At 49.9% G+C, this 16,393-nt stretch overlaps 5 protein-coding genes across 5 annotated transcripts; 3 read left to right on the forward strand and 2 right to left on the reverse strand.

Moving 5' to 3' along the window:
* Positions 1 to 211: 211 nt before the first annotated feature.
* ANOM_002967 (putative MFS transporter) lies at positions 212 to 2,097 on the forward strand (the record flags this gene model as incomplete). The annotated part of the gene is made up of 4 exons (XM_015548224.1): positions 212 to 404; positions 457 to 619; positions 673 to 1,731; positions 1,797 to 2,097. The coding sequence occupies 4 exons, from the start codon at positions 212 to 214 to the stop codon at positions 2,095 to 2,097; spliced, it is 1,716 nt and encodes a 571-aa protein (XP_015410041.1).
* Positions 2,098 to 2,939: 842 nt separating this feature from the next.
* ANOM_002968 (uncharacterized protein) lies at positions 2,940 to 4,502 on the reverse strand (the record flags this gene model as incomplete). The annotated part of the gene is made up of 2 exons (XM_015548225.1): positions 2,940 to 3,603; positions 3,748 to 4,502. 2 exons carry the CDS (start codon positions 4,500 to 4,502, stop codon positions 2,940 to 2,942), a joined length of 1,419 nt encoding a protein of 472 aa, XP_015410039.1.
* A 781-nt stretch (positions 4,503 to 5,283) lies between these two features.
* On the reverse strand, positions 5,284 to 11,497 carry ANOM_002969 (uncharacterized protein; the record flags this gene model as incomplete). Its single annotated transcript, XM_015548226.1, has 5 exons — positions 5,284 to 5,931; positions 6,008 to 6,695; positions 6,794 to 10,361; positions 10,422 to 11,025; positions 11,087 to 11,497. The coding sequence occupies 5 exons, from the start codon at positions 11,495 to 11,497 to the stop codon at positions 5,284 to 5,286; spliced, it is 5,919 nt and encodes a 1,972-aa protein (XP_015410040.1).
* A 1,892-nt stretch (positions 11,498 to 13,389) lies between these two features.
* Positions 13,390 to 14,342, forward strand: ANOM_002970 (5'/3'-nucleotidase SurE; the record flags this gene model as incomplete). The annotated part of the gene is made up of 2 exons (XM_015548227.1): positions 13,390 to 13,564; positions 13,627 to 14,342. 2 exons carry the CDS (start codon positions 13,390 to 13,392, stop codon positions 14,340 to 14,342), a joined length of 891 nt encoding a protein of 296 aa, XP_015410065.1.
* Positions 14,343 to 15,196: 854 nt separating this feature from the next.
* Positions 15,197 to 15,954, forward strand: ANOM_002971 (NPP1 family protein; the record flags this gene model as incomplete). The annotated part of the gene is made up of 2 exons (XM_015548228.1): positions 15,197 to 15,414; positions 15,483 to 15,954. The coding sequence occupies 2 exons, from the start codon at positions 15,197 to 15,199 to the stop codon at positions 15,952 to 15,954; spliced, it is 690 nt and encodes a 229-aa protein (XP_015410064.1).
* Positions 15,955 to 16,393: the final 439 nt, after the last annotated feature.

Genomic DNA, 16,393 nt, shown 5'->3' on the forward strand with positions numbered 1-16,393 from the left:
CCTTGTTTTTGAGGCGGTGAAATCCAACCACCTAAAGAGGAAGACCGTTCCAGAAGGTACCATCGGACCCGATCGCTCAGTGTCTAGACATATATTCCTTACATCATTCACTCTCGCTTTCTCGTTACTTCACAGAATATGTAATCTATCCAATTACTGCCTCTCATTTACTTGAATGCGCCTCAGTTGCGCAGCCTCTCACCATATTATCATGTCCCTAGTGCAACGGGTGTCTGCCATTGACGGGGTAGATAATGTGGATGTCGTCGAGACGGCGAGTATCCTCTCCATCCCCATCCGGCGCGAAATCAGCTACGATGTCTTACCGCCGCCTCCTGTGGAAGAGCGTTTAGATACGAAAGCGGCGACTCCAGCCTACAGAGTGTCAACCGCAAAGCGACTCGGTAGGCAAGAAAGGCTATGGTGAACACATCAAGACACTGACTCGTTGTGAAGCTCAGGTGATCGTGACGTTGTTGGCTTGTTGGTGCGCCTCTGGAATCGTCTTCGGCTTCGCGGCGCTGAAGCCGGTGATGATCAACGAAGGCGTGTACCGGAACCTGTGCACCGAGACGGTGTTGCCCAAGGAGGGCAATGTGTGTAGGGCGCAAGATCTTCGGTACGTTCTCCCCATTCCGGCTTACAATTCATCCGTCTCACACGCGTTCTCAGCCTAAACCTATTCTTCATGGTCGGCTCTATTACAGCGAATGTGTCCGCTCTTCCGGTCGGCACCATCCTCGACCGCTATGGCTCTCGATGGTGTGGTTTCATCGGCTGTATAGCTTTGGCCGCTGGTAGTCTGCTCATGGCCTTTTCTTTCTCGCGTGGCGTGGACGGTTATATCGCGGCAAACTTGATGTTGGCGTTGGGAGGCACATTCATCTTTGTCCCGTCCTTCCGAATCGCCAATGCGTTCCCCAAGTACACCGGAACGATTGTCGCACTCGTCACAGGCGCATTCGATGCATCAGCAGCGGTCTACCTCTTCTATCGCCTGGCGTATGAGAAGAATCCAGGGGCCTATTCCCCGGAGCGTTTCTTCTTGGCCTACCTAGCGGTACCGGCTTGTATTCTCGTCGCATTGCTTACGATTATGCCGACCCACGACTACCAAACTACACAACAACTGCAAGTCAAGATTGAGCAGGCCGAGGACAGTATGCAGGATGTCCATGACTCGGATGCCGAGATTGAAAGCAATTCAGAGTTGTGGCAGGTTCGGACGGACCGCGCGAAGCATCGGAAGGATCAACTACGCAAGATTGACAAAGTCTTCGGAGACAAGAGTGAGCGTAAACAACGCCAGGAATGGGAGGAAGAGCGACATGAAACGAGTCGGGTATGGGGGGTCTTGCATGGTTTACCGGCCCACGCACAAATGAAGACACCGTGGTTCATCCTAATCCTTCTCATGACTGTCCTACAGATGTTGCGCATGAATTATTTCATTGCGACCGTGCGATCGCAGTACGAGTTTATGCTCCACTCAGAACGGCAGGCCGGAACAATCAATGACTTCTTCGATGTTGCGTTGCCCGTGGGGGGTGTGCTTTCCACGCCCTTTATCGGGCTCCTGCTTGATAATCTCAGTGTGCCGGCTACGTTGGCAGTGATCGTGCTCTTGACCACAACTACTGGCGTGTTGAATTCTGTCCCCGCCGTATGGACGGGCTATCTGACCGTTATCCTCTTTGTTCTCTTAAGACCATACTACTACTCGGCAATGTCGTAAGTGCACCCGCTTGTGTCACGTATCTACGTAGCACCAATACTAACTACTTTAACCTCAACAGCGACTACGCAACTAAAGTCTTTGGCTTCGGAACGTTCGGCAGAGTCTACGGAACGATCATCTGCTTTTCCGGCCTCGTCAACTTCGCCCAATACTTGTTGGACTATCTAACGCACGGTCCGTTCCACGGTAACCCGATCCCAATTAATATCTTCCTTGCCACGGCCGGCCTCATCGTGGGTGCAACGCTGGTGACTTTTGTATATATCGCGGAGAAAAGATGGAGGGAAGAAAAGCGAGCGGAGTGCGACGAAGAACGGCAGAGACTGATTCCTGAAGAGGCGGAAGAAGAGCAAGCTTGAGACAATGAAGAACACTCGTTTGGCCGTTATAACGATTCACCTCGTTGCAGATATGTTACGAATGAGTCTAAAATGTCTATGGTAAAAGGCATGCCTTACGCAGCGAACAGTTTTAATGACACCGCATACATTAGATGAATCATATTGAGTCTCTGTTTATAACTGTGGAATAGTGGTCTCGCAAGGATCTGTTTCTCGTAGAGCCTACCTACTGTACTGAGTGTCTAGCTATATAGTCACCTCGTCGATGAAGTAGATTTAATGTCATATACACCTGAATATCCCGGAAGCCTACATTGCACAGATCTAGATAGAATAGTGGCGCATGCCGAATAAAAATGGCATATAATAATATGCAAATAACATATATCTGTATGACCATGTGGTCTAGTTCGGGGTGGGCACAGTCTGATGAGCCATATTCACGACGATCATAACCGTAGTGATAAGTCAAGAGGAATACCCAAGCTGAACCTAGCACCTTTGACTCGGACTAGGAAAGTATAAGTATCCGTTATACTCATCTAGTTCGAAGCATGTAGCTTTTCACTAGACACAACCGATCCTGGGTATCGAGTCACTGAAAACCCTTGTCTTTTACCGTAAGGGAGAGTTCAATACCACGTTAACTATTCAATGCCGAATTTTTATTCGCGCTAGCATGAGCTGGATATGTTCAATGTAGGATTAACCATACCTTTACTTTGTTGGATGCTGAGATCTAGGGTACATTGTTTTATTATAGTGATCAGCTATTATTAACAGGTTTATAAGATTAAGGTGAAGTCATCATCTATTATGGAGACAGAAGCAAATGGCCGGTTTTCCAGGCGCGAAGCCACCTACTCACTGAGAGCCTGCCCAGCCTTCCACAGCAGTGTCAGACAACTCAGATTGCCAACCCACCAGAAGAGGCCTCGCCACGTAGCGGTACGTGGCCGTTCCGCAGTGATATAATTGATCGCATAGAGAATCCGCGCCACAGTGTACGTCAAGCCCGCCGCATTGATTGTTGTTCGTGGTACGCCCGCGTAGGTGGCAAGGGTGATGCCTGCGACGAAGAGGGTATAGTTCTCGACGGAGTTGGCATGCGCCGCTTCGTTGCGCTGGAGCATTTCGAGCTGCTTCCGGGTAATTTTGCCGTCTCGCACGGCTGCCTCGCCGTACTTGTTCAGGTCCTGACGGGGAGATTCTTGGTGGTCGATGCCGTAGTACTGTTTGAGGGGACGCGAGGAAACGATGCCATAGGCGAACGCGAAGTGGAAGATGAGGAAGCCCGGGCCATAATTAGGGATGGGCGCCGACAAAGGGGCTTGAGTGAGGCCGACAGCGGTTAACAAGGACGCCATTATCGTGAGATGAGCATATGATTCGCCGCTTGCTACAGGGATGAGTGTGGTTGTAAAAGAAGATGTGGCTGTCCACTGCAACATATAGCACCGAAATGGCCCCCACTCCCGCGGCTCGGAGCTTCTCGGCGTTAAGGCGAGTGAGATTTTGGTTGGTCTAGTATGTCAGACGGAATGCTGAGCGGCGACATGCTGACAGATCAACTCGCCGGGTTCTAGATGTCCATAGAACCCCGCACACGATCAAAATCGAAACCGTGGAGTCGCTGCCTGTGATCGGATATGTGCAACATCAACTAACCGTCCCAAAATAATATATTCCAGCTTCAACTTGATGCTATAGACCAACACCTTCGTGGTGACCTGCAGGGTGAAAAACCCAGCGAACTGAACCGCTACCACCACTAAATCGAGCACCATGATAGTCACATTGACGATGATCAGTTGCGTGAGAATGGTGCGTGACGGCCCTGCCTGGTCCAGCCGCAGTAATTTGGCGGTCTCCACAATGTATACGGAGGAGATCAGGAGCTCTTGCACGCAGAACCACACCACCTGAATTCGTTCCATGATCCCGAACGCCACTGTCACGTTGTGAATGTAGTAAAGACCATTGTTCATAAACTCGAGCGTGGTCGCCGCGGTATGGAGGAGGACACCATCGATGATAATGAGGTAGAGAATGCCTTTGAGCACCTTGCGATTGTGAACGACGAGGTGCAAACGTGACCAGAGGACGAGCGATTGACCGGTGACCATGCCTACCCAGCCGATGTCGGTGATGGCTAACTCGAGGTATCCATTGGTGAAGGTGATGTGAAACATCTTCAGGAGATATCCCAGGCCAAAGGGGATGATGGAGATGGAGGCCACGAAGAGACTCCAAAAGTAGGTACCGGCATAGCGCTTGAAAGTATTGAGACAGAGGACCACCAGCTCGAGGGCATTACACCAGGCGAGAGCGATAAAGACGGAGTAGACATATTGAGCAACGAGCGGATCGGTCAGTTGCCGCGCTAAACCCGTGCCGTCATTCTCGGGGGTGAAGCGTGGCATGAATTCGTAGGGAGAACATGAGATGGTGTTTCTCTTCTCTTGATCGACTGTATCGATCGCGCTATCAACCCATGTATGTCGTATCTAGCCGGAGTTGGGATTGACAGACGGGTTCAATTCGTGCTAAAAGGAGAACGAAGGAAAAGGAAAGAGAAAAGAAGGGGAAAAGAACCGGAGGCTAAATCCAAAGCGTCAGGTGAATAAGCTTTCGGCGAGAATATCTTAGTTCCTCAGGCTTGGAATGGAAGCCTCAGTCCGACGTCAACCTTGTAAGCTCAGGACTCCGGCATCATGGGTCCAGTACCTAAAAGTCCCATGGGAGTTGAGGAAAAACTTCTTGGGTCAGCCAATTGCGTCATGGAAAGCCCCCTTTTGCAATATGCCCATATCTTCAATTGGCTGGAGATCCATACCCCGGATAACCGGAACCCAATCAGATGTCCGTCATTTTGCTTATCGCGTGGACGCCACCAATCGGCGGCCTGGACTTCCGTCATTGGTCAATGAGGGAGGAGAAAAACGACTCCGGTTTACTCCTGGGAGGACCTCGTGCCGCTCCATCACGTGGTGACCATCTGACTGGTAGCCTTCCATTACTCGACAGACAGCTATAACTACTTGGATCCATTATGTGACAACGGCTATGTGACAATCTCCTCATGCAAATTGTGTACAACATTATACCTCTTCGAAATCATTATATACCCCCCGACACTAACCATGCCCGAAAAATAGTCAGGTCACTGGGTGACTACATCCTGCTTAAACTCTCATCCGAGCTTCATGAAACCTGCTGGGCCCTCCCACTCTGGTATGTGTTTGAAGAGGATTCAATATCCGGCTCACTGGCCTTGCGCAGCTGGTTCTGATGTGTAGCGCCCTTACCAGCCATGAGAAATCCATAATCGTGTGGAGCCTCCCACACGCCCAATTTGTCAACTTCCTTGACCGTCCAGTGCTGCGGGTTCCGTCTCGCCCATTTCTTTTCTTTGGCAAATTTCTCATTTAGTCGGTTGAACATGTTCTCATACCTATCCGATCCCTTGCTCCAGCCACCGTTGCGCTGGTAGCATCTCTGGATCAATGCCGTTTGCTTGGAGGCAATCTCAGCCGCTTCCGACAGCGTGATATCTGTGCTATCCTCGAGGAGCTGGCGTAGGACAGATTCGTGTACCCCCATCGCGCGAACGTGATCACCTTCAGTGGTGTAGAGAGCAGAGAGTAGATTAGTCAACTCTAGAGCACTTCGATCAAATTGACCCCAGACTCGCTTGACATTATAGCATAGATCCCCGCACAGCTGAGTCGCTTGCATAGTCCGACCATTTGAGAAGCGGGCCTCGACTAACCGACGTCCCACCAGAATGATAGTATCCGAAGACCATGTCTTTTGAACAACCCGAGAGGACCACAACTCGCTCAGGAGGAACTGCTTGTGTCAGCATTATAGAAAGACGAGCAAACAAGAAAAATTGCAAGGGGGCCAGGTAAGCATGGATGTTTACCTCTAGATCTTCAAAGTTCCTCTGGCCACCTAACAAGATTGCAAGTTGATTGAGATCCGTGGTCTCAAAGTCCGTGAGATTCACCCCTTTCTCATGATAAGAGGAGACAATCTCATGCAAAATGGTCTTGGAGAGTACTAGCATTTTCCCACCCAGTTCACGATCGGGACATTTCCGGGAGCCTTGGACAAGAAGATGCTCGGAGAGTTTTACGCCATCTCGGGTACTGTCCTGATCCTGAAATCCGCCGGAATCTTTGACGAACTCGTGAAGTATGGTGGCATGGCTATACGCTTGTCGAAAACGACTGGTAGCCAGCTTTTGATAAACATTATCGACGATCACGCGAGTCAATCTCCTCACTAGGCTTCCCTGTGGTGCCTGCGAGATACAGATGTCGTAGAACTCTCGCAGAACTGTCTTGCCAGTTTCAACACCAGTGAACCGCTCTGTAAACAACTGGAACAACTCTGCATCAGTGGTGTTGGCATTTTCAGTCCAACCATTGAGGCTTTGGAAGTTCATCAAGCGAATTCCAGCAATGAACGTGTGGATGAAGCCCTTCTGTTTTCTGGCGTGATGGAACGTTGAGTAGAGCTGAATCTCTGCGATAAGGTCGGCCATCATGGATGCATAATTGTGACTATTCCTCAGAGACATCTCAAATGCGACAACGAAGCTGGCGGCCCTGTGAGACCCCTTCGTTTCCATCGCTTCTTGGATGAGTCGGCGACGGAGCTCTCTCGAAAGCCGGACGCCTTTTCTTTCAATCCAAAATTCACGTACATTTGCGCAAGCTCGACAGCTGCGGTGTACAAATGCTGGCTGTCGGTCTTCTCCTCGAAGGCTGCCACCGTACTTGTTCCGAGAGTCTCCTGAAGGTCCTGATGAGCAACTTTACTGTTCTGTCGATGCAGTAGTTGTAGTAATTCCCGCAACTGCGGGAGACTATATTCCTGAGAGGCATATCCATGCTCATGAACAGAAGAGGTAAATCTTTCTCTGTATAGCGCAGCAGCCTTATGGGTGGTCCGAGACTGGCGGGCATAGAGATCTGCCAAACAGCGCTTCATGGCCATTGTGGTTATTTCCTGTCGCCCGGCGAAAGTTTCACTCTGCTCAAGAGCTGCTTCATACAGCTCCACTGCTTCGTCATGGTATCTCTCATCTCTGCGAGAACTTTCTGCCAAAGAAAGTGTTGCCTCGTAGACTTGTCTACTGGAGCTTCCATGCCGTCTTTGGCAAATCTTGCGATAGCTAGCTGCCAGATCATGAATTTCCACGACATTTGCATCCAGCTTTGTCTCCAATAAAGTCATATAATGCTGGTAGACCTCTTCGACAAGCTCACTATCTACCACATGGTCCTTGTCGCTGGTGGAAATTGTACGCCACAGCGTCTCATAAACGCCCCTTGCATTTGTCCACCTTTCTGTTTCTTCGTAAATGGTAGCCAGAGCACGAGCAGCGGCAATGGCTCGATGGTCTAACTGACTGTTGTGGCCAAGGTTGTTGTATATTTCTTGATATGCTTGTTCAGCTTCCTTTTTCAGGTGACACCTCTTTGCCAGGTCTCCGCACTCGTACAGTATCTCAATGCTCTGCTTGTGAGCCTTGCCTAAGCGCGATGAAATATTCCTATACAAGCGTCCGTACGTCTTTATTGCGTCAAGGAAGCGATATATGGTTTGGTAAAAAGTAATTACTTTGTCCGCGGTGAATCGAACCATCTGAGTATCAGTTGCATCAGAGGAGAGCACGGCCTCCAGGATGTTCTGATAAACCAGTGCCGCCTTTTCAATTTGCAGATCCTTGAAGTAACACTCCGCAAGGCTTGTGGCTAGTTCGACCGTTTCATCAACGTTATCGCTGAGTCGTATCGTCGTCGACTTGCTGTCAATCTCGGCCCAGAGATGAGACAGAGCCCGACAATATATACTAGCAGCCTCCACGTATCGTTCACTTTCCATCAATGGAGATGCCACCTGCTTAGCGGCCTTCATCGAAGCCAGTGCAGTATCGGATGAATGCATCCCTACTGATCTGGCAGACTCCAAAATCTCATGGATTATCTCAATTTGTTCCTGAGACATAGACGCCTCGCCTGATGAGGCGGTAGAGCTAGATTGCTGCACAGTCTGGGCTAATGATGCGGTGACTTGGACAAGCCGGTGTGAGACTTGCTTCTGGGACTTGCAAGATTTCCACAATGTTCCCATGGCAGATTGGGCTAGTGCGTCCCATTTCATTTTCCGAATATGACCGAGTACCAATTCAAAAGTTGAGCTTAACTGGTCAAAGCGAGAAGCCTGAGCTTCCAAGCAGAACCACGCAGCGCTGGTAACGGATTCTGCCTCTTCCTTACGAGAATGCCGCTCTAAATACTCAGCGTACCTTATAGTGAATTCTGCCTGTTGCTTGATGACAGTATCCGAGGTGTCCTCAACGGCTAAAAGCTTTCTCCATGTATCCATGAAGAGCGCATCGGCTTTGGAGGTTTCCCCTCCTTCCTCGTAGACCTTGACCATTTGCAACGTCGAATCGATCATACGTTGGTCGGTGACCGCCAAACTCTGCCTCGAAAATTCATGTTCGGTCTGCAATATTTCTGCAGTAACGTCAGGCATAGAAAGTCTTTCAAGTTGCCTGTATATGTGCTCAGTTGTTTCTTCCATCTCGCGAGAGTGCTGGCCATATCGAGTAATGCCCATCTCAAAGAGCTCTTTGGATAATCTTCTCACCGACTCCTTGTGTTTCAGAGTGACCTGGTGATCAAGAAGCATCTGTGTGTATTTGATTGCCACATCATTTGAGAATCCGACTTCTTCCTTGGTTGCTTGCAACAGATATTCTAGTACTTCCTCCTTGTGGTCCAAGAAAGCCTTGTCCCTAGAGTCCCTTTGGGCTACAACGTCAATGAAGATCTCTGCGCTAAATCTCGTAACGATATTGCGCGATCCCAAGAGGGAGATGCTCTTTCTCCAGGCCTCATAGGAATAATCAGCAGTGTCAGCGGATCCAAGCCGCTGTGAAACTTGTGCAGCGCTGATTAAGCTTTGCAAAAGTGACAGGGAAAGGTCAGGGAAGAGCTGCCGACGAAGCTGGACGGAAAAGACCTGCAGCTCCTGCACCTGGTACGGCAGATATTGCAGTTGATGGCAGCCACCTTCAAGCAGTGCAAGCAAAACGGAGTCCGGGAAGCTCCGCTTGACTAGATTGGTTACCATGAAGTTGTCTCTTTCCTTTTCGTTCATCTGAGAAGACCTAAAGTGCAGCGTCCAATACCTTGCCGCATACTCGAGAAGTTGATATTGATCAAAATATTTGCGTTGGACAGACTCGCTCAAAGGTGTCGTGGACACCTCTACCTCATCAGTCACATTGAGCTTCACATAGGCTAGCAGCCGCGTAAGAAGGTCGGAATGCGCTTCCTTCATGGTCAGTGGCAGTTTTCCTTTGTCACTGTCACCAGCGGCTGACTTCGCCTGATTGATAATATACTGTCGTAGGGCAGAAGATCTAAAGGAAATTACTTCGTCTTCAATGGTAATAAAAGAGCCAAGCATCCGACGAATGTCGCCTTCTGCATTTCCTACACGAGGTACAACCTCCGTCCTTTTTGTGTCGATCTCCAAAAGAGAACGAATCTCTTCCACTCGTAGAGGGCGGTGGGAAACGATCATCCAAGCCAATACTGATCGGGCTGTCCAATCACTCAGATCAATCGAATCGAGTGTCTGCTTTAACATATCTTGAAGCAAAGAAGGTATTCTTTGCACCAGAGCTATCATGTCTGACGAAGTTCTCAAGGCATTCAACTGACCGACCGCCAATTGTGCAAGAGGAAAACATCCGTTTGCTTTCTTTACAATTCCAGTCTCGATCTCCTCTCGGTCTCCTAATGTTAGCCCAATGCACACTTCGGAGCACTCAATCTCATTGCGAACTACTGTTCGAACATCGCTTGCGGTCTGGTTTGGCTCGATCTTGATCCGGTAAGCATCACTAGGCACACCATTCAAGGGCCTGAACAGGGTAATCACTTTGATTGCAGGGCTTTGTGAAACCAGCGTTTTCAAGTGATCAAAGAGACGTGGAATAACCTCTGGATCCCCGTTGAGACTGTCGATACCATCGAGTATAACCATCATTTTGCCTGTTTCTCTCACGGCAATGTTTATAGCCTGCCATAGAGAGTCCTCAACACTCTTACTGGACGCCCCGGACGAGTGCAGGTGCATTGAGCGTTCCAGAGCCCTTAATAGGTCTCCATCCTTTGCTTGACGCCCGAGTATCTCCAATAGTAGCCCTTTCGCTAAACCTATAGGACCGGTAGTAGCGCTAATATCATCGTCTGCACGAGAATTAGCTCACTCTCACTACAATTTGACGTTTCTTAGAATTTATATCTCACAAACTCTGAACGTGACTACATCATAGTCATGTGGATCCATTGATGTTTGAAGTTGCTGGACGATCCACTCAGATAAAACAGTCTTCCCAGTGCCCGTGTCACCAGTTACAGTAAATAACTGGCTCTCGCTCGACCGTATCTGAGAAAGTCTATTGGAAAACCACTCGCAGGTGTACTCTGCGGGCTGAGGTGAACGCGCAGAAAGGACCCTCGAAGCCACCCGATCCTTGACGGACAAGTACTCCCATATCTCTTGCACCTTTTCTGATGGATCTACACTGACATCACTCATGATAAGTCTACTCCAAAGTCTTTCTTTAACCGCGATCCGATGGGAATGGAATGCTTGAATCTGTGGTTTGAATCGAAATTGTAAATCGGATGTATCCAGAGCCTTGGAGGAGCCATGAGCCTTTTGAAAATAGTGCACACTGGCTGAACAAATGAGCCCACATAGCTCAGCATACGCAGCAACAAGCTCTTGTTGTGCAACGTTGTCGGACATTAAGAGCTCCAGATTGTTCCTCACATGCGACAACTCAACCGCAAGTCTATGGAATATCTGAAACAGCGAGGCTAGGAGTTTTGGTTGTTCTGAACCACACTGATCTCAAGTTAGTGGGCTTGCTTCGGCATCAAACCTCTGTACCTATCTGGATACGCACCTGCAGAAGCAATAGAAAGCTTCCCCCCATTAGTCGGATTGCGCGCTCGGTTCCGGATGTGAAACTCGACATTAGTCGGGCGAGCTGCTCCAACCGGCCCACTAGGACCACGGCTTGTTTGGAAGCTCGATCAAGTTGACTGCCATTCTCAGGCATAAACCGTAATCGTTCCTCTGCGATACCGTCGAAGACCTCTACCGTCGAACGTACACTATCGAATACTTCTTTTGCGGGTGCATCGAGCTGAGGTCGTACTCGGGAAGCGATTTGATCACTAGCCCGCTGAAGGGCTCCCAGCTTTCGAGCGTCACCCGTGCTCCCATCCTCCTCTGTTCCAGAGATGGCATTGTGGAATATGTCCTGCCGGAAGGACGGATGCCCGGCGGTGGGAGGAACGACCTCGGCCGACATTTGCAACTAGAATACCGTGTTGGTGCATGTGCGTAAGTCTGGACTTGCTTAATTAGCAAAGAGTCGGACCGGAGTAGCGTTTAATGGACATCAAAGTCTCGCCAAACGGCTGTCGGAATGTGTAGTGATCTCATTGACATCATCACTTCTGAGAGACTGGTGTACGCACGCGGAAGTCGTCTGTATGACAGCATCTGTACCTGAATGTCTTTCCCACAAAGGAAAATTTCTGATGGATACCTGGATGGATGGTGAACCATTCACAGCTTTGGCTAGAATTGCGAAGACATCATGCCTTCCATACTAGGGAAATGGGTGGTCCGTGTTTCTATTTACATCATGGACCGGATTGAACCCGTGACCACTTTCCACAATGGTCCATAACGTAGCCCTAAACACTGACTTTTACACTTTGATATTCAACTGTCTCCATTGTTCCCGACCAGAATCCTGCTATTGACTGAGTGCATGGATTGGTTTTCTGGTACAATCGCTCATACAAAGTTTCTTCCCCACACCCCGCACCATACCTTTTATCCGCGCACATCCGGTGCTCTATTACGTATTTGCCATGGCCTGTGAACAAGAAATACATACCTCTGTTCGTACTGAGTGATGCTGTGACTCGATCATCTTGGAAAAGCGCGAGATAGACGTCGTACACTAGCGGAAGAAACACAGGTCTACCCATCAGTACTAGTTCAGACGGTCTAGTCAACTTCTCAATGCTTCAGCTTACGCTTCCTTACATATTGTTGTTTTAAGAGCCCCTCCAGTATCGTGGTTAGGTCAAGCGAAAGCCCAAGGGCCGTATCTACTCAAAGCAATCGCGTCTCTTTTAGTGGATAATCGCCAGGCTCAGCTGCCAATGGTGATCATGAACCCCATACCATGAACACAAGCTATGCCAAGTCCACTAGACTAATAAACCTGTACCATGCTTCTGCTTATATCCTTTTAATACCCACCTCATGCGACCAGTTGGTACTAAAGCGCTCTACAAGACTCGGAAGATCACCGAAGATGATATTTCCACTCCCTAACGCTACCGTTTCAGTACTAGAGTCAAAAATAGACCATATAGATGGGAAGCCCGAGGCTGAGTGAGCCTGTAGTAAGTTATGGAATCATACATTGTTTCGGGCCAAGACCGAGGTTGGACGGGATCCTTCAAATAGTGTATTCACAACGGGTATTCTGCGTGTTTAGGAGTAGCACAATCGGCTTACCGAGAAAATAGTTGAAAAAGAAAGGGGCTTGTGAGTAACATAATAAAGATATCATACTATCGGATTTGATATTGCATGATTGGGAGAGTGTGGCTTAGCTACGCGTCTTCTTTAGACCGCGGAGGGAAGCCCCTATGAGGCAATAAAAAACAAAGAGAAAGGAGAAAGTAAGTATGTATACCGCAAAGTTATGCATCAAAGAAGAGCAGTGCCCTGGTGCCCCATTGCCCCGTGGCTGTATAACTCTGTGCAGTGTTCTGGTCCAGCCGATGCATCGGTAATGCAACGCTCAGATATTCTCCTGCAGAGACTTCCAGGTACATTTGAATGCAGCTCTAGGCACCCCGGTGCTAAGCTGTAGCCGAGCCAATCGCAGTGAATATCCAAGAGGAGAAACGATGGATAACGCGTCGTGCGAACAGATTTAATCTATTGCGGGCAAGCACGTGGCCCTCTTGTTGGCGGAGATCAGCTGCCGATTTGCCCTAATTGTCAAATGATGATCGTCTGGCTCGGCAGCCACGGCATACTCCGTACTAACTGGAAAGCGCTCCTTCACTCTCAAATATGAGACAAAGTGAAGGCTGAAAGTACTATATAAAGGGCGCCTGTTTCGCGATAAGACTTATTGAACAATTTAACTTTGCTACCCGAACCGTCGCCATGCATCTTCCGCTCACCCTCGCCGTGCTGCCTCTTGCAGCCCAGGCTGTCAACATCATCTCTGCCAACGATGACGGGTGGGCCGAGAAGAACATCCGCACTCTCTACGACACGTTGACCGCGGCTGGTCACTCAGTTGTGATTTCGGCACCAGCGGAAAATAAGAGCGGAACTGGTATGGTCTCCTTGTTGCTCTCCTTACCACCCAAACTAGAATCTAATCGTTTGCACATTTAGGCTCCATGGATGCAGATCCTAAGCAATTGACCGAGGCCTGCGAATTTGACAGCTGCCCCGTAGGCAGCCCCGCAGTGGGAAACAACGCTACCCAGCCGCGGTGGAACTACGTGAACTCGTACCCCGTCACGTCAATCAAGCATGGCATCCAGAACCTCTCGACCACCTATTTCAGTGGCAACCCGGACCTGGCCGTCACCGGTCCAAACGTCGGCGCCAACCTAGGAGTGGCGAACGCCATTTCCGGCACGGTGGGCGCCGCCTGCTACGCTGCGCACGACGCAGGTATCCCGGCAATTGCCTTCTCCGGATCCAGCGGCTCTGCGACCGCATGGGATGATCCCACGCCCGAATACGCTACCATCTACGCCCAGCTGGCGGCCAAGGTCGTCGACAAGGTCGTCGCTGCCGGCACGCCCTACCTCCCCGAGGACGTCTACCTCAACGTCAACTTCCCCAAGGTGGACGACTGCGCCAGCGTCGACGACTTCAAGTTCGTGCTCTCGCGCATTTACACCGCCGTGCCCCTTATTTCTGGCGACGATGTAGAAACCTGCAACAACGATCAGCGCCTGCCGACTGAGACCAAGGTCACGGGTGCGGGCTGCTACGTGAGTATCTCGGTGGGCAACGCGTCGAACAAGAGGGATGCGGATGCGACGAAGCAGAAACAGGTGCTGGACAAGTTGGGCGACTTCCTGACTTGTCTGCCCTAATTAGCTTGAGTGATTGCGCCACCATCAACGGGGTCGGACGTGCATGGTTAGGGCGATTTATGTTAAAACAGTTGCGTGGCCGTTAGGTTGCATGCTATTGGCGATATTGTTCAGTATACATAGCCGACTTAATTAATATTAGTCTCATCACTTAATCTTCTGGTCCTGCCGACTATTTATCTTTCTTGTGTGAATTATGTTATTACCGCCTAGGCATGCAGTTTATTGCGTGCCTGTCGGGACTAAAAAAGGTAGCTCGAATCCTTCATTTTGCAGAGAATAAGCTAGCAAGGATGGCTGCATAACATGATACGCCTTAAGCGCTTTAACTACTCGATTAGTGAAAATCTCCGAATGATAAGACCTGCCAGAATGGGTACAAAGCGCACAGCGCGGTAGACATGGCTTCAGACGTGACATGGGCTACATCCTACAAGCACAGTAGCACTCACGAGCAAGCTATTTAGCACTAGCATCAATAGTTCTACACAAACCGTCTCCGATTGGCAACGATTACGGGGATGGTCAGCACCTAAGACAAGGAAAGCGTTAGATGTCAGTCAATCCAACGGTGCATGGCAACCCACACCCGCCAAGCCAGGATCAGTCCGATAGACTCTGACTTATCCACTGACGATCCTCTCAGGTACCACGTTCCTGATAACGCCCGGTTGGTCGGATATCGCGCTCTTCCGCAGGGGGTCCGCTGGTGATCGGCATAACGTCGGAGAATTACTTGCACGAAGGAATAGGGATCGACGAACTATGCGAATGGGTCGGTCGCCTGTATAAAGAGTAAGGCACGTCTGTGGGTACATTATCGGTCAATTGACTGATCGTCTCCAATCTCCAACATGGTCTCGAAACTCCTTCTCCTTACCGCTGCGCTGTCGCAGCTCGTCCAGGGCGGTCTCATCCGCCGAGAGTCCATCGACCATGACAAAGTAGTCGGATTCCCCGAGACAGTACCCTCCGGGGTCACTGGTGAGGTGTACAAGGCGTATCAGCCGTTGCTGAAAGTCGTCAACGGATGCGTCCCCTTCCCTGCCGTGGATGCCCAGGGAAACACCAAGTAAGCAGGACACCCCTCGCCGTTGATTAAACATACTAAGTGCAACCAGCGGCGCCTCGACATCTCAGGCTCCAGCAGTGGCGACTGCTCCAAGAGCGACGGCCAAGTCTACGTCCGGGGCGGCAGTCCGGGGACAAGTACGCGCTCATGTACTCGTGGTATTTCCCCAAGGACCAGGCCGCGCCGGGCATGGGACACCGCCACGATTGGGAGGGCGTGATCGTCTGGATCTCTGACCCGGCCACGACATCCGCGGACAATATTCTTGCCGTGTGTCCCTCCGGCCATGGCAAATGGGATTGCTCGACGGATGGCTACTCGCTCCAGGAGACACACCCCTTGATCAGGTATTACAGTGTCTGGCCTGTGAACCACCAGTGCGGGCTCACGGATGAGGCGGGTGGATCGCAGCCTTTGGTTGCCTATGAGAGCTTGCCTGAGCCTGCGAAGAATGCACTGGAGTCTACGGACTTCGTCAAGGCAAATGTGCCGTTTAAGGAGGAGAACTGGGCGGAGAATCTGGGAAAGGCTACTTTCTAAGTATTGCAGGGGATTGGCGTGGTTGAAGCATATAGACAGGGTAGAGTACGCATTGTATACATAATGTTTAAATTGAGAGCAGGCCATGTATATAGCTTGAGAGAACAATATTCTTAAGTACCATTTTCCAAACTCCAGTATGTTAGCTGATATTGGGATAGCCATGTCAGTCGCTCCATCATGGCTGTCTTTGTCTGTGTTATACTGTGTCTTTCCATATGTTGCATTGGAAATGATAACTGCAAGTAATGAATATGAACAATTGTAGACAAAGCCGTATTGACAGGAACCAGGCTCACATTGTATCCCAAGCAGAGAATCCGTTCCACATGATTAGCCAAGTCACTCTCAGGATGACCACGCTGTAGATTGTAGACGATGCGAATAGCTTAAGACCACCATTTAATCTTCTTGCTATTGACGATTATACATGGCGATA

This window comes from Aspergillus nomiae (assembly GCF_001204775.2).
Source record: "Aspergillus nomiae NRRL 13137 chromosome Unknown contig00037, whole genome shotgun sequence".
Lineage (NCBI taxonomy): Eukaryota > Fungi > Ascomycota > Eurotiomycetes > Eurotiales > Aspergillaceae > Aspergillus > Aspergillus nomiae.